General features: G+C 39.3%; 2 protein-coding genes across 2 annotated transcripts in view; one reads left to right on the top strand and one right to left on the bottom strand.

Annotated features, from left to right (window-relative positions):
• TNFAIP8L3 (TNF alpha induced protein 8 like 3) overlaps positions 1-884 on the bottom strand; it is a 45,907-nt gene extending 45,023 nt beyond the window's left edge. The window contains exon 1 of the mRNA XM_084531679.1: positions 620-884. Within this exon, the coding sequence (XP_084387805.1) occupies positions 620-671 (52 nt within the window). The 5' untranslated portion in view covers positions 672-884. The remainder of the gene's footprint in view (positions 1-619) is intronic.
• GLDN (gliomedin) overlaps positions 1-24,402 on the top strand; it is a 135,260-nt gene that overhangs the window by 39,486 nt on the left and 71,372 nt on the right. Inside the window, exons 2-3 of the mRNA XM_084531674.1 lie at positions 16,299-16,365; positions 19,280-19,335. Of these exons, the coding sequence (XP_084387800.1) occupies positions 16,299-16,365; positions 19,280-19,335 (123 nt within the window). The remainder of the gene's footprint in view (positions 1-16,298; positions 16,366-19,279; positions 19,336-24,402) is intronic.

The raw sequence follows: 24,402 nt of genomic DNA, 5'->3' as shown, positions 1-24,402 counted from the left end.
TCTGTCTCATCTAAGAACTATGCAGGCTGCAGCAGAACAGCAGCATTTTTATGGTTTTTTTTGGGGGGGGGACAAGTTAGGACTCTTGAAACCAGAAACTGAGCGGCCTGGGGGCCCGGCATGCCTGGTCTCTGAGGAGCAGTCCCCCCCTCCTGCACACAGGCTAACTGTAGTGGCAGCAAGAAACTAGCCAAACCCGGAGAACTTTGCAGCCTCTGGACATAAGGCACAATGGATCGGATTGATGCCAGCGCTGCTAATTCAACCGCCCGGCACGACATGCCTGAACTGCACGAGCTGCAAGGCAGCTCTCTTCCCTAGTCGGGGCAGGAGGCAAGGAGGAGCCAGGCCGGACCCCTCCTGAGTGGGGCAGCGGGACGCTGCTCGCCTCTGCCCGGTGCCTACGCTCCCGAGAGGCCGGGCGGCTGGAGGGGCTGGTGCCGGGCGGCAGCCGCCCGTTCGCCACAGCGGCACCGTCCCCGCGCGCAGCCCCTCGGCACGGCACGGCCGCTGCCATGCGAAGTGCTCCGAGGCGGCGGCGGCGGTGCGGTGAACCCCTTCCCTCAGTCATACCCCGGCCGGCCGGCAGCGGTCCCGCAGGCAGCATCTCCCCCCTTACCTGCAGGTGAGACCAGCTCGCCTTCGCTGAGCTCCCCGGAGTCCGAGTCCATGCTGCGGGTACCGGCGGGGCGGAGGGACCGAAGCTGGCCGCCGCTGTCAGGAGAGCCCGGAGCGGGGGAGCGAGAGACCAGCGGCGCCTGCTGCCTCCTCCTCTCCTCCCAGCCCGGGCGCTGGGTCGGCGCCACCACATGCAGCCACCCCGCTCAGTGCCATTGGCTGCCAAAGGGGCGCGGAGACGGGCGGGCTCCGGCGAGGGGAGGAGGCAGCGGGGGCGCGGCGGAGAGCCGGGCTCCTCTTGCAGCCTGTTACGCAACTTCGGAGCCGCCCCTGCCTCCCTGGCCTCGCGGCTGTGGCCGCGGCCTCGGGCCCGCTGCCGCCTCAGGGACGTGGAGTGGGGCTACCCGGAGGCATCCCGGCGGCTGTGGTCTCCCCTTTGTGGGCTCGGGGTCGGCTCCAGAGGCAGAGCTACGGGGTGTGGGAAGGACCGAAGTGACGGTCCTTCACACGGGCTGTCTTTGCTTGTGGGCATAGCCCCTACCTTCAGTCATTGCTTTCTCTCTTCACAGCTCCCTCCCCTTAATCTCTCTGTTTTCTTTACAATCTGTCATTAGAGCGGTGGAGGCCAGCAGATATATAGCACTCAGCAAATGCCCGGGGGAGTATCGAAGTGAATTTTGGAGCTGCCAGTTCGCTGTTGCTTGCTGGCAACGTTTGGTAAAGGCTATGTCAGGAGATCATTTTGAACTCTGAAAACTTTATAGTTTAGACCACATTGCACACTGCACATGTCCCGCAGGCTACTACAGCCCTGAGCCATCTCCTGATTGAGGTGGTTGAGGACACTTGATCAGTTCTGACAAGCTTGGGTAGGTCTCTGTCCCTGGCTGCTCTTCTACTTTTTTTTTTCTTTTTTCTTTTCTTTTCTTTTCTTTTTTTTTTTTCTTCCTACTTCTTTATTTTTTACCTTAATTCTAATGCAAAAGTCCCAGGAAAGTAGCAAGACAACTTTTCTATCTGGGAACCAAATATCAGCCTAAAACAGGCCTCATAGATTTATCTGAGCCGCGGGTATGCCATGTCATGAGAGCCAGCCAGTGCCCTGTCTGTAGACTACCACAGTCTCCAGCCCAGGGAGTAGTAGTAGTAGACCAGTAGACCACAGATCCTCCCTCCCTCCCTCCCTCCCTCCCCCCCCCCCCTCCCTCCCTCCCTCCCCCCTCCCTCCCTCCCTCCCCCCTCCCTCCCTCCCTCCCTCCCTCCCTCCCTCCCTCCCTCCCTCCCTCCCTCCCTCCCTCCCTCCCTCCCTCCTTCCTTCCTTCCTTCCTTCCTTCCTTCCTTCCTTCCTTCCTTCCTTCCTTCCTTCCTTCCTTCCTTCCTTCCTTCCTTCCTTCCTTCCTTCCTCTGTAACTGCTCTCAAACATGCACATCTTGGTGCTGCTGGACAAAATAATACCTGGACATTGCTTTGAAGCTGTGTATATGTAGTTATCTATTGTCATCAGACTATGTCTAACATTCTTAATAAAGACTTTCTCTGTTACTGTGTACTGTGACAAAAATAAACAAACAAAAAAAGCAACAACAAAACACACCTGCAACTTTCAACACTGGGACGTCAAAAGTTCTAGAATAACTCTAAAATGGTTATAGAATGGCTCTGGAATACGCCCTGGTATCTTGAATTTAGGCAGTTATCTTGAATTTAGGCAGTTTTCAAGATTTAACTTGGTATAAAAGACTTAGTTTCCATTTGCTTATTTTCTTATTTAGCAAATTTTGACAAAAATCTTCAATGTCTAGAGTGGAAAGTAGATGTAAAACAATTTGGCAAGTTGCTGTCAGATACTGGGTCTGTAGTATTAAGAGAGTGCCTTTGTTTTCAGTTCCATGGAAACAAACTTTGACTTTTGTTTGTAATTGCTTTCATTAAATTTTAAATGGCATTACTGCTGATTACAATCCCATAAGTTAGTATGAGAAATAACATTTAAATTTTAGTGAATCTGTGATTCCATTGTGAGGAAGAACAAATGCAAAATCTGAATTGTTGTGCACAATGTATTGATTACAGGGAATCTACACGCATGATGCAAATGACATAGCAGCAGGAAAACACCTGCTGCTTAACAGTTTAACAGTCACAAAAGTTTAACAGTCACAAAAGATAATCCCAAAGTCTGCACCAAGAACAGAATCTGAAAGCTGGAAAGAGTTCAATCTGTGTCTCTCTTGCTTTCTTTATTTGCTTTTTACCAGTAGGAATTGAAACTAAAATCCCTCCCCAGTAAAAGAAGATGGTGGTTTAAGTGTAATGGGAAGAGTAAGTTTGTATTTAAATTCAATTTATTTTTTGGACTGTCTTGGGTTGTGTGAAATTCTAATGGTAATTTCCAACCTGGACAAATTCTGACTTTCTAATGACAATCAGTGTAATTTGGTAAGCAAAAAACAAAATGGTTGCTGCAGGGGTGTATGTGCAGTGGAGCACATTCTGTCTCTCCAGTAGCCAAGAGGGCTGCCTGGTATGATGTATTCTGTGTCATGTAATGAGCTTAGCACAATGCAGCTGTATCTGCACTTCCAAGATATTATAGGCACTAGCTTTACCCAATTTTCTGTGTGGACTTTTTACTATAATTGTGCTTACATGTTAAACTCTTAATAGTCTTACTTCTCTAATCATAGTTCAGTTGGTAAAAGGACAGATTGTTTTTCATGATCTTCTGAAACACGGAAGTCTTGGCCTGGGACAGTTAACGTGAAAACTGAATCCCACATATTCTAATTCTTGTCATTTTTATTTATTTATTTATTCTTGTATAAGCAAACCAATAAATATTGTGATGGAAATGGTATAACAATACTGTATTGCGTCAGACTTGTGATATATACATTGGGCATTCTCATTTCTATGCTGTAATTACTTTCTATTCCACAGCAAATGCTATTTCAATATTACTTTCCCTCTTTATTGCTGGTAACTGTAAAGCAGTCATTGAAGCCTTCAGCTGTAACAGAATGAGTATATTGTTTCATTTCAAAACATATGGTTAGAATTCATTTTTTTTTTTCCCTTTTAATGTTGTCTGTCCAGCAGAGTCCAGCACTTGGCTTAACATGTGACCTGGAAAATTCCATATACTTGGATCTTTGAGTTTCATAGTTTCCACTTATTACAATACTAATGCAGAGAGAAACACAAAAGCTTTATTAACAGCAATATATGTACTAGCTAGATGCATATTAAATGCACTAAAAAAAGCTCCACATGGAGAAAGTTGACATTTCATGATTTTTTTTTCCATTTAGTATAATTTGTGCAATTACATACTCATTGTTATAAGCTAAAGCTCCGACTGTAGCTCTGCGACTGTTTTCTTATTACCAGGGTAGACGTAAAAATTGTTAGGATATTTAGAAATGAGAACACTTTTTTCTCCAGACTCAGTTAATACATTTGCCAGCAGAGCTCTACAAATACAACATACCAGGGGAGCTGGTAACGTAGTCGGCTGCAATGCCCCCTGTGTGGTGGGTATGCCCAGTTACATGATGCTGTCTGTAGCGGCTACATCACAGTATGGCCCCTCCATTCGCATTTCAGCTCCATCTGGTCTTGATCTTCATTCCATATGGAACTTATCTGAAATCCATCTTTGCCTGCTCTTTGTAACTGAGTGCTGGAGATCTGCCTGTGAGAGCTTTTAGGTTTCATGCTTTTTTCACTGTTCTGTCTGTAAATTATGCTTGTATGTTCATACAGATACAGTTTAATTGTAGTATAAATACTTAGGTAGCCCAGCTATGATAGCATCTATATCTAATATATTTATTCATACAGGGCTACTGTATGAATAAATGTAAGAATGGTATTATAATGCTTATTATTATTATTTATTTATTTATTTATTTTTTCAAGTCAAATGTGAAGCACAGACTTCTACCTGTATATTTTGATCCCTACCTTAAGCCCTATCTGAACTCGTTTTCTGTTTCTGCCTAGTAAAAGACTGGCCAGCTTCCTCTGTGACTTGCTGCTTAACCTTTCCTCCTTCAAACTAGCCTTAAAGCCTATCCCATGAAGCAGTCTCTCATTTCTTTCCGCTATTAAATCACAGACCCTCCTCTCCACTACCATGTTTGTGTTTGACTTGTCTGTTTTAGACTGTGAATACTCATGGGTAGGATTACATCTTTGTTTTGGTTCTAAATATAGGAATGCAAAATCATATTCTTTGATCTCACAGATCACTTTTTAACATTGTTTAAACATTGTGTCTACCCTCGGATGTAGTGTTTCTAAAACTGGTCCCTAAAGTTTTGCTTCACAATTTATGGTATTGTCTTTCATAACCAAGTGTTATTGCTACTGTGTGTTTTCAACAGAGCAGCATCTCCCACAGGCTGGTGTACTCATGAAAAGCACTGTAATAGCTATCATCATTTAATAGATACGTGTGGGTTTGTGAAGGGTAGGTCCTGCCTAACTAACCTGATTTCCTTTTATGATAAGATCACCCGTATGGTGGACCAAGGGAAACCAGATGATGTGATTTTTTTGGACTTCAGCAAGGCTTTTGACACGGTTTCCCATAGGATCCTACTGGACAAAATGTCCACCATACAGCTAAATAAAAACATCATACGATGGGTGAGCAATTGGCTAACGGGCAGGGCCCAAAGGGTTATGGTAAATGGGGCTGCGTCAGGCTGGTGGGCGGTCACCAGTGGGGTCCCTCAAGGCTCCATTTTAGGGCCGGTACTTTTCAATATTTTTATAAACGATCTGGATGTAGGAATAGAAGGTATTTTGAGCAAGTTCGCTGATGACACCAAACTTGGAGGAGTTGTGGACTCGAATGAGGGTGGAAAGGCCTTGCAGAGGGATCTGGATAGGTTGGAGAGCTGGGCGATCACCAACCGCATGAAGTTCAGTAAGAGCAAGTGCCGGGTCCTGCACCTGGGACGGGGAAACCCTGGCTGCATGTACAGACTGGGCGATGAGACGCTGGAGAGCAGCCTAGAAGAGAGGGATCTGGGGGTCGTGGTAGACAGCAAGTTGAATATGAGCCAGCAGTGTGCACTGGCAGCCAGGAGGGCCAACCGTGTCCTGGGGTGCATCAAGCACGGCATCGCTAGTAGGTCAAGGGAGGTGATTGTCCCGCTCTACTCTGTGCTGGTGCGGCCTCACCTCGAGTACTGTGTGCAGTTCTGGGCACCACAGTATAAAAAGGACATGAAACTGTTGGAGAGTGTCCAGAGGAGGGCTACGAAGATGGTGAAAGGCCTGGAGGGGAAGACGTACGAAGAACGGCTGAGGTCACTGGGCCTGTTCAGCCTGAAGAAGAGGAGGCTGAGGGGAGACCTCATCACAGTCTGCAACTTCCTCGTAAGGGGGTGTCGAGAGGCAGGAGACCTTTTCTCCATTAACACTAGTGACAGGACCCGCGGGAACGGGGTTAAGCTGAGGCAGGGGAAATTTAGGCTGGACGTCAGGAGGGGGTTCTTCACAGAGAGGGTGGTTGCACACTGGAACAGGCTCCCCAGGGAAGTGGTCACTGCACCGAGCCTGTCTGAATTTAAGAAGAGATTGGACTGTGCACTTAGTCACATGGTCTGAACTTTTGGGTAGACCTGTGCGGTGTCAAGAGTTGGACTTGATGATCCTTAAGGGTCCCTTCCAACTCAGGATATTCTATGATTCTATGATTCTATGTATGCTGACATCACAAAGAAACCTTGGCCACATCAAACATGGTACTACCCTGGCAGCTCTCTGCAATGTGCCGTCAAGGAACACCGCCAGCTATGTAGCAGGGCCCGGCGAGCTCCATACTTGTCATCATTCAGGCTCCATTCCAGGCATTAGCCTGGAGCCACCTGGCAATAAAGATCTTTTGCCAATTCTCAGGGGTTGTGTGAATGTTTCTTTCCCATCCCCTAGCCCTTGAAGTGTCAGCCCTTCAGTGCAGAGCCTCGAAGAAGAGCACATGCTCCCTTTGGGCTGCTGCGCTGGGGTGGCAGGAGGAGTCCCCAAGGACCACCATGTGCCTTTAGCATTTGTGAAAATAAACTGAGGGGTGAAAATAGTGGTGTGTAAGCGATTATAGGTGTCTAATTTCTTATATTAGGAGTGAGATTCCATGTCTAAGTGGTAATGACAGACATGGAGAAGACTGAGGTACTCAGCAACTTCTTTGCCTATGCCTGCACTGGTAGACAGGCTCCCCAAGTCTTTCATTTCCCTGAACCCGTAGATGGAGGCTGGGGGGTCAAAGTCCCACCCACAGTAAGTGAAGAGCAGGTTCAAGACCACCTAATGAATCTAAACAGGTACAGGTCTATGAGGCCTGATGACATGAATCCCAGGGTCCTGAGGGAACTGACTGATGATGTTGCCAAGCCTCTCTCCATCATAGTTGAAAAGTCCTGGCAGTCGGGCGATGTCACTGGTGAGTGGAAAAATGGAAACGTCATGCCCCTACTCTTCAATAGTTAAAACAAAGAACTGAACAAAGAGCACTACTCTTTAACAATTAAAACAATTAGGAGACATTTATTCTCAGAAAGAGTGGTCAGGCACTGGGACGGGTTGCCCAGGGAGGTGGTGGAGTCACCGTCCCTGGGGGTGTTCAAGGAAAGGTTGGATGTGGTGCTTGGGGACATGGTTTGGTGGGTGACATTGGTGGTAGGGGGATGGTTGGGCCAGATGATCTTGAAGGGCTTTTCCAACCTTAATCTTTCTATGATTCTAAGAGCTGAGGAAGAGCTGAGGAAGCAGTCAGAGACTGAGACTGCAGCCTGGAGCTAAACTATACTGTGATATTTTTGGTGTGTGAAATTTAAAGCAAGGACTGAAATTTAGCTTCAGTGATCCCAAAAGAAATAAAATAGATTTAAAAAAAAACATACTCTTGTCCAATTTATAATCATGCTGAAATGCATTACTCTTGGTAGGTTACCCTTGGTAGGTAGGGAAAGGATAATTTTGTCAAGTGCTGGTATTTTTAACCTGTTTAAAACAGGCTGTGACTGTGAGTTAACTAGTACAGAAAAGTTTGTTAGGAACAGTAAGAAACTGATCTACCTAAGAAATCTGATCCAAATTTTGACTGTTTGTACTAAGAGAGAAAGAAGGACTTTTCTCATTGTGCTGATGCAACACAGTGCAAAGAAGGCAACATTCAAAGAAGGTGTAGTTAACTTGGGAGGCAAGCTTGCTAACATCTATATTTTGGGTTAGAAGACCAGCACAATTTGATTAGTGCCCGCTTTTTGTCTTTTTTGTTTTTACCTCCTTCTTCCCTAAAGTAGTAAGTTATTCTTATTCTGTTTCCTTTCACCTTATAGAAACAAGACTCCCATCAGAGCTGAATGGCATAAATGTTCATTTCCAGACTGTCCGTAACAGTGTTACTTTTCTACTCCACTAAGTAGAAAATAGGATTTTGCTTGTAGAATATGGTTTTCCATATTGAGCATTAATTAGAATTGCCTGAGCATTTTGTAGTCTTGTACTACTTTAGTGATTATTGTTATTTTAAAGATACTTTACTGCTCTTTTGGGGATAGCAATTTGTCCTGTGCTTAGAAGGATGCCCAGCTGACAAATTGTGTATGCAATTTGCTATAGATTACAATGTTATGAATGCAAGAATTTGCAATTCTAAGCAATGAAGTAAATGAAAGCAGTCTTCTAGAAGTGAAAATGCACCTGTTAATTCTGTTGGTGGAAAAATTCTTCTGAGGAAATCATGTAGAAATTTAATGGGTAAGGCCATGATCTTCTCTTGTTTTAATGAGCAGGGAGTGAGGCATTATTATTTCAAAGCTCTAATAAATTAGTTGCTTATTTTACCTGTAATTTTAAATTCCATTACAGGTAAGACTCTAATAATATTAAAGGATAAGACCAGTTAGCCAAAACATGAATCTTCTCCCTCCTTTCTCTGTTCTGCACTGGCAAAACGAAGGTTTTTTTTTTTTTTTTTTTTTTTTTTTTTTTTTTTGTAGGAGTCACTGTAAAGTACAGGATATATGAGGGAATTGGCTTTATTTTTTTTTTTTTTTTTTTTTTTTTACTTTTTTGGGGGTGTGGGAGGGTTCTGATGCTATCTAGAGAAAGCTAGTGGACAGCTGCCAGCTGAAACCACTTTCCCCTCTACTACTCTATCTGGAAATTACTTAATTACTTTTCATTCTTGGGGTGGTCAACGAAGTTATTCTAACATCCCATTCTTTTTCTTTCCATGTTTTGTTGGATTGTGTTATTACTTACCAGAGCTGATTATCTGATTGCTACATTTAAGTATTTGACCATGGCTAAGATGCAAGTAAAATAGAGCTAAAACAGCAACAGATGCTGCTTGTTACTGAGCTATGTTTCAGTAGGCTTTGAAAGTGTTTTCAGCTTCTAGTCTGTAAGATGGGTCATCCTTGTTTTCATCCCTGTTTTCAGATTATGTGTAGGAGGAGGATTCCACAACTTCATGATACTCTGAGAAAGCAGAGAAAATCTTGTTGCTAGGAAACTGAGGTGGACCTACACCATGCTGTCTCTTCAGGGTGTTTTTGTAGTTAGCATCAGTTATTTCATTAACGTGTCCAGTTCTGTTCTTTGTGCAAATATCCACATAGTTTATGATTATGACTTTTGTGGTATATATAAGTGCCTAACAAATTATTTTTATATATTTTTTTTCTGCTTTTCTTTTTTCTCCTCTCCAACACAGAAAGAACAACCCATCGTACACTTCATAATGTGGTGTTTTGAAGGCTAATATTTATTCACATCCTAGTGTTGCCTAGACACCCTAAATTGTTAGGATCTGGTAGGTCATGCTTTCTTACAAATGGAAAACACCAAGGCCCACAAAGAGCTGCACATTTAATTTAGTAGAATTTTTCAAATCAGGTATTATTAGGAAAAGTCTTAAAGTATACGGTGTTTTGCACCTGACTAGATCTGGTGCTCCTTTATGCTGGATATTGTGACTCCTGTTTTAGAGCCATATGACTTATTTAGACATTGGAAAAATAATGGACTTCAATTCAGGAGTGATATACCTGTGACTGAAGAAGTGAAACAGCAGCTGAGATCAGTCTTGGTACAGAACTTCTGTTAAACACTGTAGTACCCTTTGGACTAAAGGGAATCATATTTTGCCATCTATGATTGTCTCTCGGATTTTTTTTATTTTTTATTTTTGGAACAGTTCACTAAAATCCACGGAATTGGCTGTAAGTGATGGTTTCTGTAGAGCTTGATGTGATGTTTAGGACAGTATGGAAACATCCTCATCTGACAGTGTGTGCCCATTACTTCACGACCATTTTCAAGAGCATGGAAAAAGGCATTCTGCTAGCCACCTACCTATAAATAAGAAAATATCATCAAGCGAGACATAATATTGCATTTTATGGGTAGTTTTAGGCACATGCAACACAGACAATTGGATTACATGTAGTCCTACAACATTCCCAGTAAAGAGAATGAAATTACTTAGAAACTTGCTGTCCAGACCACTTCCAGGTGAATTATTTCTCTTGCACACATGTTTGAGGGACTCTGTACCCATAAATACAATATATAAATGCCTTGAATTCAACTTGGACTGTACTGATTTGTCTGTAGATATATAGCCCTGCATCCTTTACTTTTGTATGACTAAACTTTTGGATTATAGCTGTTGGGGCCTCTGTGCTTTGCAGCTAAGGTAGCAGGGCTGGAAGGCTTGAGAATATGCATAAAGGGCCTTTTTGGTACTGCTGGGATCTTGAAGGAAACAATTTAAAGGACTGTGATAAATTCCCCAGTCTCTCAGTGAACAACAGACTATTTACTCTTAGCAACCCCTAAACGAAGGAAACCTATCGCACTGTGTCCTTCTTTTTATTTTTATTTTTATTTTTATTTTTACTTTTATTTTTATTTTTACTTTTATTTTTATTTTTATTTTTATTTTTATTTTTATTTTTATTTTTATTTTTATTTTTATTTTATTTATTTATTTATTTTAAGTAGAGCTGCTCCTGCAATCATGATGGCTATGTGTTTTTAGGCAGAATCATTTCTTCATCTGACAACTCCATTTTTTCCTTAACAGACGATTTTATGGAAAAACTTGGATTAGACATGGAAAGTCTGTGCTTTAGTATGACTTGAATATGAAAAAAAAAAACAATCTTGAACTAAAAAAGGTCTAAAGCAGACCTATAGAGCTTTTCAGCATGCAGTGAATCATTCTAAGGATGAAATCTTGGTATCTACGTTGAATGAACACTTTGAGAGTTCAGCGTGGCCTCCATCTCATTTCGGAGGTGTAAAAGCAACACACAGAGATGATGACTTCATGTTGCTCAAGTAGGATGACTGAAGCCCTCTTTCCCTCACATTTCATGCATTAATCTGTGGATGCACTGTGAGGGAGTCTCTTAGTTTTCATGACATCTGATCAGTTGAGATAAAAACTAACGGTCTGGGTCATATTACCATGTCACCTAAGCCAGTGGTGGTGAAGCGACAGGGAAGGAAAGACTCGCTGGTAGATTTTCTATTATCAAGGCTCCCTTGAGTGCAGAACATCATTGCAAAGCCCTTGGACTGGGAGAAATGCTGCATTCTTGCTTTGGCCTTGTGTGCTCCATCTGGCTCATGACTAGTGGAGGAGCATGTGGAGTTTCCTGCATTACACTCCCAGTGTATTTTGCTCAATGGTGAGGCAGGGAGGGCAGGGTGCTGTGTTAATCTCAATTTATTTGCTCGTGGCTCTGAAAGAGCACATCCTAAGGAATGGTATTTGGTTAAAACCTGATGAACTCTGAACAACTTCAGTAGGTGAAAGTGCTCTGGGAGGTGGATATTGAACTAGAACAAGTATTGTAAGATTAGTGTTTGCATATGACAGTAGAAGAATGCCATCAGCTGTTTTGACACATACTTGGAAAGAGAAATCTTGACTATTGAGTCTTGCTTATTAGGTTCTCTTCTGCTGCTGATGTCTGGGTGTGATTGGGGAAAAGAGAAGTGTTTGTTACTTATCTGCTGCTATGAGTGTAATTTGTGTGAGGGAAACAAAGAGATCGTGACTACTGTTTCTGCTATTTCAGTGCAAAGAAATCCTAATGTCCTTTCTGAAGTGAAGGAAAATACCTGGAATTCCTGGCTTTCCTCCCTGCTCCATGCCAAAGACCTATAGTGAGTGAGGTGGGGCTTGATGACAGAACTGCAGTGCAGAAACTTAACACTAATATGCTTGAAGTCTCGAATTGCTTTCACTGCATGATGGCTTGCTTTACTCTTTCACTGCTTAATTTGTTAAAGATATACAAAGAAAAGGACCTATAAAACAATAATACAATGCATTGCATTACAACAGTGTTACAATTAACTAGTGCAGCATCTATGGTTGCCAGTCAGCCTGAACAGTCTGTAACAGGAAAACTATTTTAGGATTATAGGATATTTCAGGTTGGAAGGCACCTCTGGAGGTCAAGCACTCCATTGTCCTGCTCAAAGCAGAACTATGCCAAAGCTTCGTCTATGCTAAAGACAGAGGTTGTAATGTTTGTCAGAGGGGCATGTTATGCCCCTGTTTTGGGGAGGGGGAAAAATAGACAAGAAGTTGTAAGCAGGGGAGAATGAGTTCCATTATCTGCAAGGCAATTTCAAGTCAAAGATAACAACCCAGCCATTACTATAACTTTTCTACCAAGCATCTTGTCAGATTAAAATTACAGTGTCTGGTGGATCTGAAATGAATACCAAATAAAGATCCACGCACAGCAGGGGCTGAGCATTTCCCACTTTGAGGCAAGCAACTAGAAGCAGAGGCTCAGCATCTCATCAGAAGCACCGAATACCACAAAGGAATTGCCTTTTGGCAGAGGAACAGTGCTGATGTGGAACACTCATGGCCTGGTATGATTTGATTGGCAGCACGTGAGCAAAGTCAGATTCTGAATGGATCTGAACACTGTGTGTTTCAGAACGTGAAAATCCAAGCCCTCTTTCTCTGTGCAAGGCTAAGAAGCCCAGTTCATTACTGAGATATAACAACGTACAATGTTCTTATATAACAATGTTTCAGCTCTGTATCAACAGTTAAATGTGTGGCAAATTGAGTCACTGTAGATTCATTGTGGATAGAACAAGCCTAAGGGCAGATCAGCTGCTACAACAGGTGCGATAATGAAAGAATATGAAGGAAAGTGTGAAGACATCAAAAAGTCTGCAAACTTCAATGTTTCAGGAGAACATCGGTGTCCAAAGCAACCATACTGGTTGATTAGGTAAAGAAATAAAATTCACATGACTTTAAAGGACAATGAACTGTGATTGCACCCCATAATTACCAAGAAATCATGCACAACAAACCTCAGTCCTTTTAATGAGACCACATGTCCCTATAAAGCCTGTTTAGGGCTTTGGTAAAGTCAGTCAGGTACTAACATGCACTTCTAATGGGATAGTATGAAGAGAAAGAGAAAAAGAGAAAGATATATAGCAGATGATGATGTCCTGGAATTAAAAGGAATTAAAAATGTTTTTAAAAAATGTTTTATCTGGGGTAATGGTAGACCTGGCTAATCCTTTTTTTTTTTTTTTTTTTTTTTTTTTTTACTGAAGGACTAAGTATTCTTTGTTCTAATGAGTTCTAGGAGTGCAGGAATTCTAATGAGCAGCATTTAACTACATAAAGGAGGCATGGAACCTGTGGTGTTGCTGTCACCTCCCCACAGCATCATGGAGTAGGAATAAGGACTGATCCAAATGTTCAGCTGAGACACTGGTGCAATCAAATCCTGATGCAAACTACAGGAAATAGTAGAGATGCAAACCTTGGTTAACTGGTAATGTAGCTTTTTAATTTTTTTCCAAAGTTAAGGATGGACTTTAGAGGTAGAAGTGAAAATATATACTCTTGCATTTCTACAATTACCATTGTAGAGAAAACAGGATCACGATGAACACTAGTCGAACTTACTGTAGGAAAACAGGTTCAGTTCAGGAAGTGGACTTTTGTTTAAATGAGATATTCTTGTTATTGAAAAATACATACTGTATGAAAAGGTAACCTTATGAAGCATTGGACAAAGCATATGTAGGCTGGATTTAAGCAGGCCATTTGTTATATCCCTGTCACATGCTGTGATAAAATGAATCCTGAAATACCTTCTATAATGACTCATCTGATATTAAGATGTGTCAGTATTCATAAACAATGCTGTTCATCTTCTATGTGTATGTGCATGTGTAAGAGGTGTAGGTGGAAGCTGAAGTTTTGGTTATGATGACTCAGCCTTTATTCACTGTTTCTCTTTTTTTCTGATTTATGAAGAAATTCTCTCCTTTCCTGTGCCCTTAGATAGGTGAAGTTCCAGGAAAAAATGTAAAAAATATAGGGTTGAGTGAGAAATGTAATGTTTCCTGGAATAATCCTGAAATTGTTCCAGATACTTCATCGTTAAAAATTCAACCTCCTGCCTGTTATAGGCAGTGGTCTGTTTTTGTTTGGCTCTTGTTTTCTCACTCCCTTTATTAATCTACTCAAGATAATGGGGAATTTTTACCTACCCTCTTTGTCAGATTTTACCTGTTATTATTAAAGTGCTTTTGTAGGTATAATTCAAGAGAAATATGCCTTTTATGAATTTAATATTCTCAAAATTGATATTCTCATTTTGCTTTATTGCCAGACTACTTTGGTAAACTGGTAACCAACTGGGGTACAATGCAGAGTGCTTATGTAAAAAATGTAGGGAAAAGAGCAAATAGTTTTGTTAGTACCTTACATCTTGGTTTTTAAATTGCTTGGTCTATCCAATTTTCCAGCACTTTTTTCTTATACGGAGCAGCATTGTTTATAACTTCAAGTCTTTAATTTTTATAATCTACCAGCTGATAAAAATCTCCTTGAATGAAGTATGTACAAATGTGTGTTATCTCATAATAGGACTAAATTGAGACAATGAGTGTTCATACTTAAAAATTGTATTGGACTTGCACATTGCATATGCTAAATTTAGCCAGAAGGTGGAGGGCTGTACTAGTGGCTTAAAACTGTAATTTGGCTATTCACGGCAGACACAAACTGGCTGAAAGTTTTTATAGTTTTGATGCTTCGTATTATTTACAAAGTAAAACTGATATTTTAAGAGAGTTCTTGTTATGATTATTTGGACTATATTTTCTTCACAATGATTTATAGCTCTGTTTGTGACTTGTAAACCTTTGTGGGTGCTGGTATTAGCAGCCCTTAGAAACCAAGTAATTGTTGCACGGTCAAGGTGTGGGGGACTCCGCGTTTCTTTCTAACATCATCACAACTCAGAGGTCCATAGCAGAAATATATCTGATAAGCTTGACACAAAGCGAGGGTACATGGCCTTTTTTTGTTTCAATTCTGAACAGTGTAATTTACCATGATAAATGAGGTTTCCATGTACACCATGTAGGATGTGGATTGGTAACAGAACTGAGCTGACATCATGTCACTGGAAAAAGCAGGCCTGGCTGTCCTGTCCTCAGCCTCTGTGTATATGCTGAAGCTTGGCTTTTGTCCTTATTGACACTGTGCTGTCCGATTCAGACCCACCCTCTTCTCCCAAAAGCCAGTGAAGAGAGCTAAACTGACAGAAATATAACTTGCCAAAACAAGCGAATAGGTCTATGCTGTCTTAGTTCCTTGAACAATTTAACATGAGATGTACACCAGCAGATGCAGTTCTCCTGTAATGAAAGGTGACTTCTTGTGCACAGCTTCTCAAGAACATTGTTATACCTGGTCAAATGGAGACGTGTTGAAACAGTATCTATTAAGGCACACTTGGCCTAGTAATTTCTCTTATCTCTTCTTTATTTTGTTATCTGCTTACTCCTTAAATGGCTAAAATAACTTCAGTACAGAAACCTAGACAAGCTTACAGCCTAAGCAGTGACAATGGCCGTGAGGAAAGAGGTGCTTGTGTCAAGTGCTGTTGGCACATGAATGGACTAGGGCTGCCATTTTTTCCTTTGCCAATTTTCATTCCGTTCTGACCTCTTGCACTTCAGGGAACAGGAGGAACAGAAGCAAACTGTGCACGATACCCCCCAGGTTTTCCCCTTTTCTTCTCTACAATGAGTGTGCTGGACTATCTCCCTCTGTTTCATTTTAGCTGCTGAGGCAACCCAGCATGACTTTTCCCTGGCTGCCTACCATCTGCCTGTACTCTTCTCCTTTTGTTCCTCTTTAAAAAAAGCTCAATTCTGCAAGGCAGTAAGATTCTGCAGTGAAATCCTGAACATCTACGTATCCTACTGATATTTAGGGCAAATGATTTATCCAAAACAGTTAAAGAGTTAGCATCTAAAGAGAAAGTTACATGACTTGTAATACAGCTATGCAAGCAATGTGAGCTCAGTTTGAGTCATGTTTTTCATAGCCTTGTAATGATGTCCTAATGAATATTTATCATTATTTGTGAGACGCTATTTTCAGCAGTTGTGTATTATAGTAACAGCTGACAAAATGTTCGTTTTAGTTTGTAATGAAATTGTCTCTATTTTAGCTGTTTATTATGATGGGGATGTCACTCCCGTTGCATTGCCTGCCATAGTAACACAGCTGAATTATTGGCAGAGTAGCAAGTTTAAAAGTATATCTGATTATTTATTTATTTATTTTTCCTCCCAGATGAAGGTCTCCCAGTGGAAATGTTAATACTTCAGACTGGTAGCAGAGGAGAACAAAGTCCAGTAAGGTTTGACAGTTTTTTTAACTTATTTTTATTTATTTATTTATTATTATTATTATTATTATTATTAGTCTAAGAGAATTTCCTATTTTTTTCCAAGCTTTTGCTTTTAGTATTAGTTGCTAAAATAAAACTGTTTCAGTAATGAGCAATACAAAGGTATTCTTTGATGAAGTTCAATTGCATTAGATCTGTATCAACTTTAAATCAGTTCAAATCATCTATAAAGTAAGTAGTGCAATAAAGAATGCTTGCTAGCATTTTTTTTTATGTCACAAGAAAATTCTATGTACTGTTTGTGTCATAAAGTTGTAATTTATTTTGAATGATAACCAAGCCCATGACTCATGGGTCAGACTGTTTTTCACCTTCCCTGTATCATTGCTACACTGGATTGATCAATCCAGAGATCTGGTGACTAGCACTCATTCTGTACATCCATGGCCCAAAGCTCTCAGTTGTTCTCCAGTCTCTTCTACTTCCTTCAGACCCAGACAGTGCATTAATTCAGGCAATTTCATTATTATACAATACATTGCTTAGTTTTACACTTGTTAAAAATATGTTTGAAACTAATAAAAAAACCCTTTAATGTTCTCTTGCTCCTTACATTTTAAATTAACTTGCTGTATTTTCTTTCAGTCACATTAGATACTTCAAAAAACAAACAAACAAACAAAAAAACCCCTAAACATTCATTTTGGTAAATATCTGTTAAAATAAGTGTCTACAGAGGCTGCTTATTAGTAATAGCTATTGTACTTTAAAGCCAAGTATGCTTTAAGGCAACATACTGCACTGATTTCACTGCTACATTTTTATTATATCTGACACAGTAGTATAAATGTAAGTTTTTACCTTTTAAGGTAATTATTGATAGTGTCTTCAGGCATTACAACACATGAAACAAGGATGAGCTTCTGCCAAAGAGGTAGTGATCTAATTCAGTGAAATATTGCTCAATTTTCCACTCTGTTTTCTGGAGGAAAAAAAATTTAAAGTTACTTTTAAGTGTAATGATGTTTCTTCTGCAGTTATTCATTCTGTTGGTCTGAAAAGTAAGGCTTTTTCAGAAAATAAAATCTGAAATACTATGACTTGCCTTATTCCTTGGAGTATCATTCAGATGGCAAATGCTTTGTTACCTCATGACAAATTTGTTTTAAAAAACGCTAGTCCACTAGTCAGTATTTTTTATACCAACCCAAGGTTCTGGTGCTAAAGTTGGCATGAATGGCAACAGTACAGTGCAAATGCTTCAAGTGTTTATTCTGTTTCCTTTAAAATCTACAGTGGTTATTTTGGTAAGGACATTTCATTTAATTTGGCACACAACCTTGGGTTTCAGCTACTAATGCAATTCTTCCAGATTTCATCAGTGAATTATGCTTGTAGTTTTATAGTAACATTTAGGAATCTGGTTAAGCTGCTCTTTTTTTTTTTTTTTTTTTTTTTTTTTTTAACCATGATTTAAATTTTAACACAATTTGTGTTAGTCTGGAAACTTTTTTTACACCCATCTTTTTTTTTTTTTTTTTTTTTTTTTTTTTTTTTTTTCTCTCTCCCCTAAACTGTGAAATAAAACAGAGTGGAAATGTTCATTAAAGTAGAGGCTTCAACCTAAGTTTCTGCCAACAGAAAGAACAGCTTTAAATAAACCAATCTTACTTTTGGGATCAGTCTCTCCCTTCTGTCAAATAATGCTGTTGGCCTGTGGATACTTTCTTGGCAGAAAATAGCTTCTGGGGAAGATGTTCAGTTTCAGCAAATGGCATTTCCAGATGAAAAAATATTTTATTAGGAATTCCCAACCAGCTCTACAAATACAATGTTACATTGACTTAATGGTGTATGATGGATTAAACGATAAGCTTGTCTTTACAGTGTTAATTTCAAAGCTTCAAATAAAAGCTCTCCAAAGTTCAGCCTCAAATACATATACTCATTGAAATTTGAGTGGAAAAGCAATGATTGATTCCACCCTTGGCCAATCTCCCTTTTGTAAAAAATGGAGAACAAGTGCTGATTTTGCCATAGGAAATAGTGCTGCAAATGGGTGTTGGCTCTTAAAAGAAAATATCTGGAATGTTTTGGAACTGGATCCCATTTATCATTCACTAATTCCAGGGAGTTAGCAGGGAGAAAGTATTTCCTATTTGTTCTGCATAACAGACTGTTAAGTACCTAAGTTTGTCACTGCAGCTAGTATAGCACTACATCTGTTTTTTTCTTACATCCTCAATTTAGAAATAGAAACCCAGCTGGTACTGTAATGAAGGGAGAGGGTTGTGCTGGTATTTTTAATTATTAAAAGACACATTGTAGAATACTTAAGTTAAAGCAGGAACATTGTTTCAAAATGATTGTCCTGTAAAAGTATTCAGAAAGTGTTAATAATATAATACAGCACACAAGAACAGGTGTCCCACGGCAAAGTCTAAATAAAACTGGAAAAAATTATCATCCAGTTTTCTAACATGCAGCAATGGAAACTCTGTTCTACATACAGGGGCTCAAGTTTGGATACTGACATTCCCTATTAATGAACAGAGAAGAAAATAACACTAAAAATAGAAACGGGTTAACAAAAACAAAACAAAACAACAACAAAAAACAAAACTCAATTAATGTGTTCATTTTTATCCTGTAGCAGAGTTTCATTTTCTGATCCGTGTTCTTTGCATAATTGCCATTGAATTTTGATCACTTTTAATCTTTGAAGCACAACCGTCAATTGCCTAAATGCATTGTATGAAAGGATGCAATGTAATCCCAGGGCCAGTTCCAGAACAGTGTTACTTTGATCTTTCCCCGGGACATTATTCTGTCACTAATGTTTTATCTTAATTAAATTGTTTGAACCCAATAAGGCTTGGAAGATCAGAAAAGTGATTTCATGTTTGGCCTGTTCTGTTTTAAGAAAGAAGAGAAAACAGGATCAAATCAAGTCCACTGTATCCAGTCCCGGAAAAAATTGTGAGTAGTATTACACATAATAGCTTTGTAAATCTACAGGTTTTCATCTCCTTCAGAGATCAGAAATAAATCCATACTGTATATTTATCACCTAAATCTCTTCTTCTTGACTTATTCCAAGGCATCAGTGTCACAACACAGTGCATAAGAAGAGTTGCCAAAATAAGTCCTTTCTTCTTTTTTATGTGTAGATCTTTGTCAACTGGTTGATCTGATGTGCATGTGTAAGCATGTGCATTTGTGGGTGGAGAAGCAACAAACCAATGACTGCTCTCAGGTCAGAGCTGTCTCTGAAATGCAGGAAGTCTTTCATATGAGTTTCATTTTTTCAGGTGAATTAATAAAATATGTATATAAGTTGCTGAATTACTCCCAGCTGACCAGTTATTTTGCTGCCCAGTAGGTAACGAGAGTTGATTTAATGTTTCTGGCCTCTATATCAAAGTAATTGTTGCGTATCAGCCCTTTTGGACTTGCAGGTCAAGAAAGTGTGTTTAATTTGGCACTTCATAATAAATTCTTCTTTACCTATAACAGTCTAGGATATCAGAATTATACAGTTTGTCTTCTACTTCATGGATTGTCTAACTAGACATTAGTCTGAGAATCTGGTATTTCAACTGTATTTGGTAGGCAGGAAAATGCCGTGGTGACTGTGTTGTGATGACTGACCAAACAACAAATACCTTTAAGTAGATTATTCAGGAATGTAATTTAAAGATTTTATATTTTAAAATTGACCTTATAAAGATTTTGTTTTTATAACAAAGTTTGTTGGAGTTTTACCCTCCAGTCCTTCCAAAATTATGATTCCTTTTGTGAGTGCCAAGTATTAGTTGTTCTTCCTTCCTAAAATAGGTTTTAATTGCATTTGAGTCTTAGGGAAAGTGTTGTTGAATAGGGCTTGGGAAAGGACAGATTCAGGCTAACTAAAAGATAGGCATGGCTGAGCAGCATATATCTAATGCACACGTGATTTACCCCTCGAGTCTGTTGCAAAATTGATTTTACACAACTTTAATAAAGCAGTAATTAAGGCTTTATTATATACTTTTTATGGTAAATAACAAGATTAGATTGTATGATTTTTAACAGCTCTTAGTCAGTATTTAAGTATTAGTCAATTAACACAATGATTTAAAAGAATTTGTTACAATAGAAACAGTTAAAGATCTGAGAATGGTAAAGGTCTTCGTGAGACTTACTGCGGGGTCTCATGGTGCGGGGTGGGTGTTCTGTACTAAGTCAAATGCTTCTAAGGTTCCCCCTTCTTGTCAACATTTGTCTGCAGCCAAGCTTTGTTCCTCAAGGAATCTGCTTCCTCTGAGGGATACCTTATGTTTATGAAAGTCAACAAGGGGGGAAGTGCCAAGTCATGCACCTGGGAATGAATAACCTCATGCACCAGTATAGGCTGGGGGCTGCCCAGCTGGAGAGCAGCCTTGTAGAAAAGGACCTGGGCTCAGTAAAGTGCCCTTGCTGCAAATGTGGTTAATGGCCAGCTATGACCTTGAACAGCGTGAGAATAACCCCAAGTCTAGAATGCTATTATATAATATATACTTGTTTTAAGTCCTATTCATTATTATTTTGTAGTGATTTTATAGATTATTATAAGATGATATGAACATGCATTAGTGAAGGACTTGGACGAGGAAAATCCTCTCGTTTTTATTCCCAGAAAAACCTCTACTGAAATATTAGTCTGATCCATGTATCGTACATAATTTCAGCTGCAGTGAATACAGCTGCAGTACTTTGATACCTACTGAGCAGTGGAAGTACAGCAAGTAACTAAATATATATCGACTCCCTGTTTAATCCTTAGAAACAACCTTAATATAGACATAAAATAGATTAAAACATAATACAATTGTATTATGAAAAAAAATACTGAAACCTTACAGAGTAGTGGGAAGTATATAATGCTGGGAAGAAAGAGAGTACAACAGTGATTTGGTAATATAGTATGGGAGTTTTGAAAGAGCAAAAATGCCAAATGCATAAAATTCCCACTAAAAATAAAATACCGTTTCAATAAGCCTTTAATTTCAATCAAAATGCAGTGGATTAATGGTCTGATTCATTATAATTCAGTAAAACTTTGACTTTAGTAAGGTATGCATTGGAGTTTATCACTTATGTGCAATAAAGGGTCTGATTTTTTTTTTTAAATAAAGTATAGTATTTGACAGAAAAAAAATTATTCCCCACTACAAAAACTTCCTTCAACTTTAAGGCAAAATAATTCTATGTTATGACAAATATGGTAATAGAGGTGGCAGAGAGAGAGAACCTATTGACTACTGTATGTGATTCATCAAGAATTTCCGTAGTCTAATCAGTGAATTCTATTTATTTTGTTTGTCTTGTCTACTGGATTCTGTAGAATTCTACATCTAGTTTGAGTGAAACACTGTGGAGAATTATGTGAAATGTAGTCACTTATTACTTGTTGCTGAGATGGGGCAAGCATCTGAGGTTTGATGCAAGACAAAAGATTTTTGAATAGTCATATACCAACTTAAATGAAAAGCACAATCCATAATAACTTCTCAAGAGATGGAGATGGAGTAGGAACAGGCAGTCAGGAGAGAAGGAATTTCTTTTGTTTCATTGTTTTGTAGGACCATTAGGCCATGTTGTTCCAATAGGACTCGTAAAGGACATCTGTAATCTTGATAAAAGAATATTTCAAAGCTTGCTGTGGTGATGTAATAGCTCCAATTGCCATCTGACTTTGAGATCAGTATAATATGCCCTATGTGATACCTAGTTTTAAGAACTGCAATATCAGAGAGGCAAAAGGGAGCACTTTGATAAGAGAGGAAAGAGGACACTCCACAAGACTTCCTAGTACTGTTAAAGCCAGCCATTGTGTCCAGGCAGCTAGCTGACTTGAACAAAGCAAAATGTAGATGGGACATAAAGCAGTAGACCCTCAGGTTTCTACATCAACAGCATGTGTGAAATAGGAAAAGATCATGATGAAAGTTAGAGTGCTGGTTCTTGAAACTGACAGGGAGCTTCAGGAGAGCAACTGACTCCTGGAGTAAATGATGTTAAGGTGCCTGCTTCTGCAAACAACACAGTGGTGATGGTGGAATTTTGTTCAGGCTTTTTAAACAGCTTTTGGTAGTGCAGGAAGGATTCAGATTTCTAAATGTCTTCAGTCTGATATGTTTTTCCATTTTTAATTTACCCTGTCACTGATCAGTCTTTTTTAATTTTTATAAAACGTAAAAAGCTTGAGCTAAAGTGCATGAAAGAAAAACCTTCCTTTGCCTTCAAGGGGCTTCATGTAAGTCCTGTAGTCAGCAGTATTCAATTACAAAGAACAAGGGTCATTAGAGATGGAATTTATGATCTCTGGTTGTACTACTAAAGCTAGTTTTTGTAAGCTTTTGCTTTTACTTAGGATTATGTTTCAGGTAACATTTTTTTTTTTTTTTTTCTGTTCAGCTAAAAGCATAATTAGTTCTCCAGTCTTTATTGGAAACATACAGGCATGGCAATGAAATATAAAGTGATATAAGGATCGTATGAAGTGAAAGTGAAGCTGCTTTTTCCATTGAAATGATTTCCACTTTTTTGTTTGTTTGTTTGTTTTGTTTTTAGTATAACGTAAAAGGATTCTCTTCCCTCCTCCCCCAGTGGAAAACATTTTGGAAAGCAGGAACCTGACATACTGCTCTACTATTGAATGGCTTTCAGTTGTCATGGTTGGTGTATTCTGTAACAGCAAAAGACAAGAAAATAGCAATCTGATGATGTTACTAAATCTGATCTCTAGTTTGGACTATTTATTACATAAACGTCTTTAGAATATTGTGTGGATTGAGGATTGGTCTTTTAATAGATATTTTTGTGAATCACTTTGTGCTAGACCATAACAGTAGAACTACATGTATAGATCAGTCTAGGCTCTAAAAGGACGAAGATAAAAGTATCCCTGTTCCTAGTGTTCTTTTAAAATATCTGTTACTACTGATCAGCCTGTAATCAAGATGTAGAGAGGCTGGAAGAAAATAATTTAAAATGTGACTCCAAATGATAGCAGAAAAAATAGTTAACTGTGGAATTGGATGCTTCCACCACCCAATTATTCAGGTCTTTTAAAAGAACTAATGGATCAGACTTGGTAGTTTGATAGTAATAGCATTAGTTTGTTATGATGGGATATTTATTTAACTGACCTACGTTTAACTTCCTTTATTTCTTGAGGGAAACTGAGACTGCCAATGTGAAGTATTTTCATTTTTACCTGGCAGGAAATGACACTACATCATTTTGTTTTAACAGTAGCCTATTTATCCTGTAGTGGCATTAACAGGCTGACCAGATAAAGTGAAATAAACAAAGTAGGTCATATACCTCATAGTACAACACAATAATGCTGGGGGAAATGAGCTTTGATGCAGAAAATCTTGCTGTGGTATACCGTCACATTGCTATTCTGCAAAAAAAAGAATAATTCAGGACCCTGTGGGAGCCTAATAAAACTGAGTGTCAAGAATCCTCTCACATCCATTCCAGATGGTTTAGACGTTCCTTGGAACTGGATGTCTCATGTAAAATTAGCTCACTGTTTATTCTCAGCTAATAGCAGTTGCAAAGGTGAAAAGAAGATTAATCTAGCAGAAAAGTCATGAGAACAGCAAGATGTCTTTCATGTAAAATAGTTAATACTGAAAGATACAATTCTGGCGCATGAGCAGAAGGAGATGGCTGCAAATAAGCAGTTCGATTTACTACATGTATTCAAACATATGATGGCATGCAAAGAAAAGGAATTTCTTAGTAAGACAAGGTTTTAACTCCTTAGAGGAAAAAGTAAAATAAAAATAGAGAAAAATAAAGAAATGCAGATTCATGTAGCATTCCATGCAGACTATAAAGGGATCCTATGTGTTTTTCTGTACCTATGGTAAATGCTATGGTCTAATGTTACTTTTTTTTTCATTTAAAATGTGAGTGACTTTTTTTCTTCAAAGCCTATCTTGACACTGAATTCAAAATGTGTTTTATTGATGATTAGATCTGTGGGTTTGAGTTGGTGTTGTACTT

This window comes from Aythya ferina (genome assembly GCF_964211825.1).
Source record: "Aythya ferina genome assembly, chromosome: 11".
Lineage (NCBI taxonomy): Eukaryota > Metazoa > Chordata > Aves > Anseriformes > Anatidae > Aythya > Aythya ferina.
Note: the sequence above shows the minus strand (reverse complement) of the source record. Positions and strands in the feature narration are given on the sequence as shown.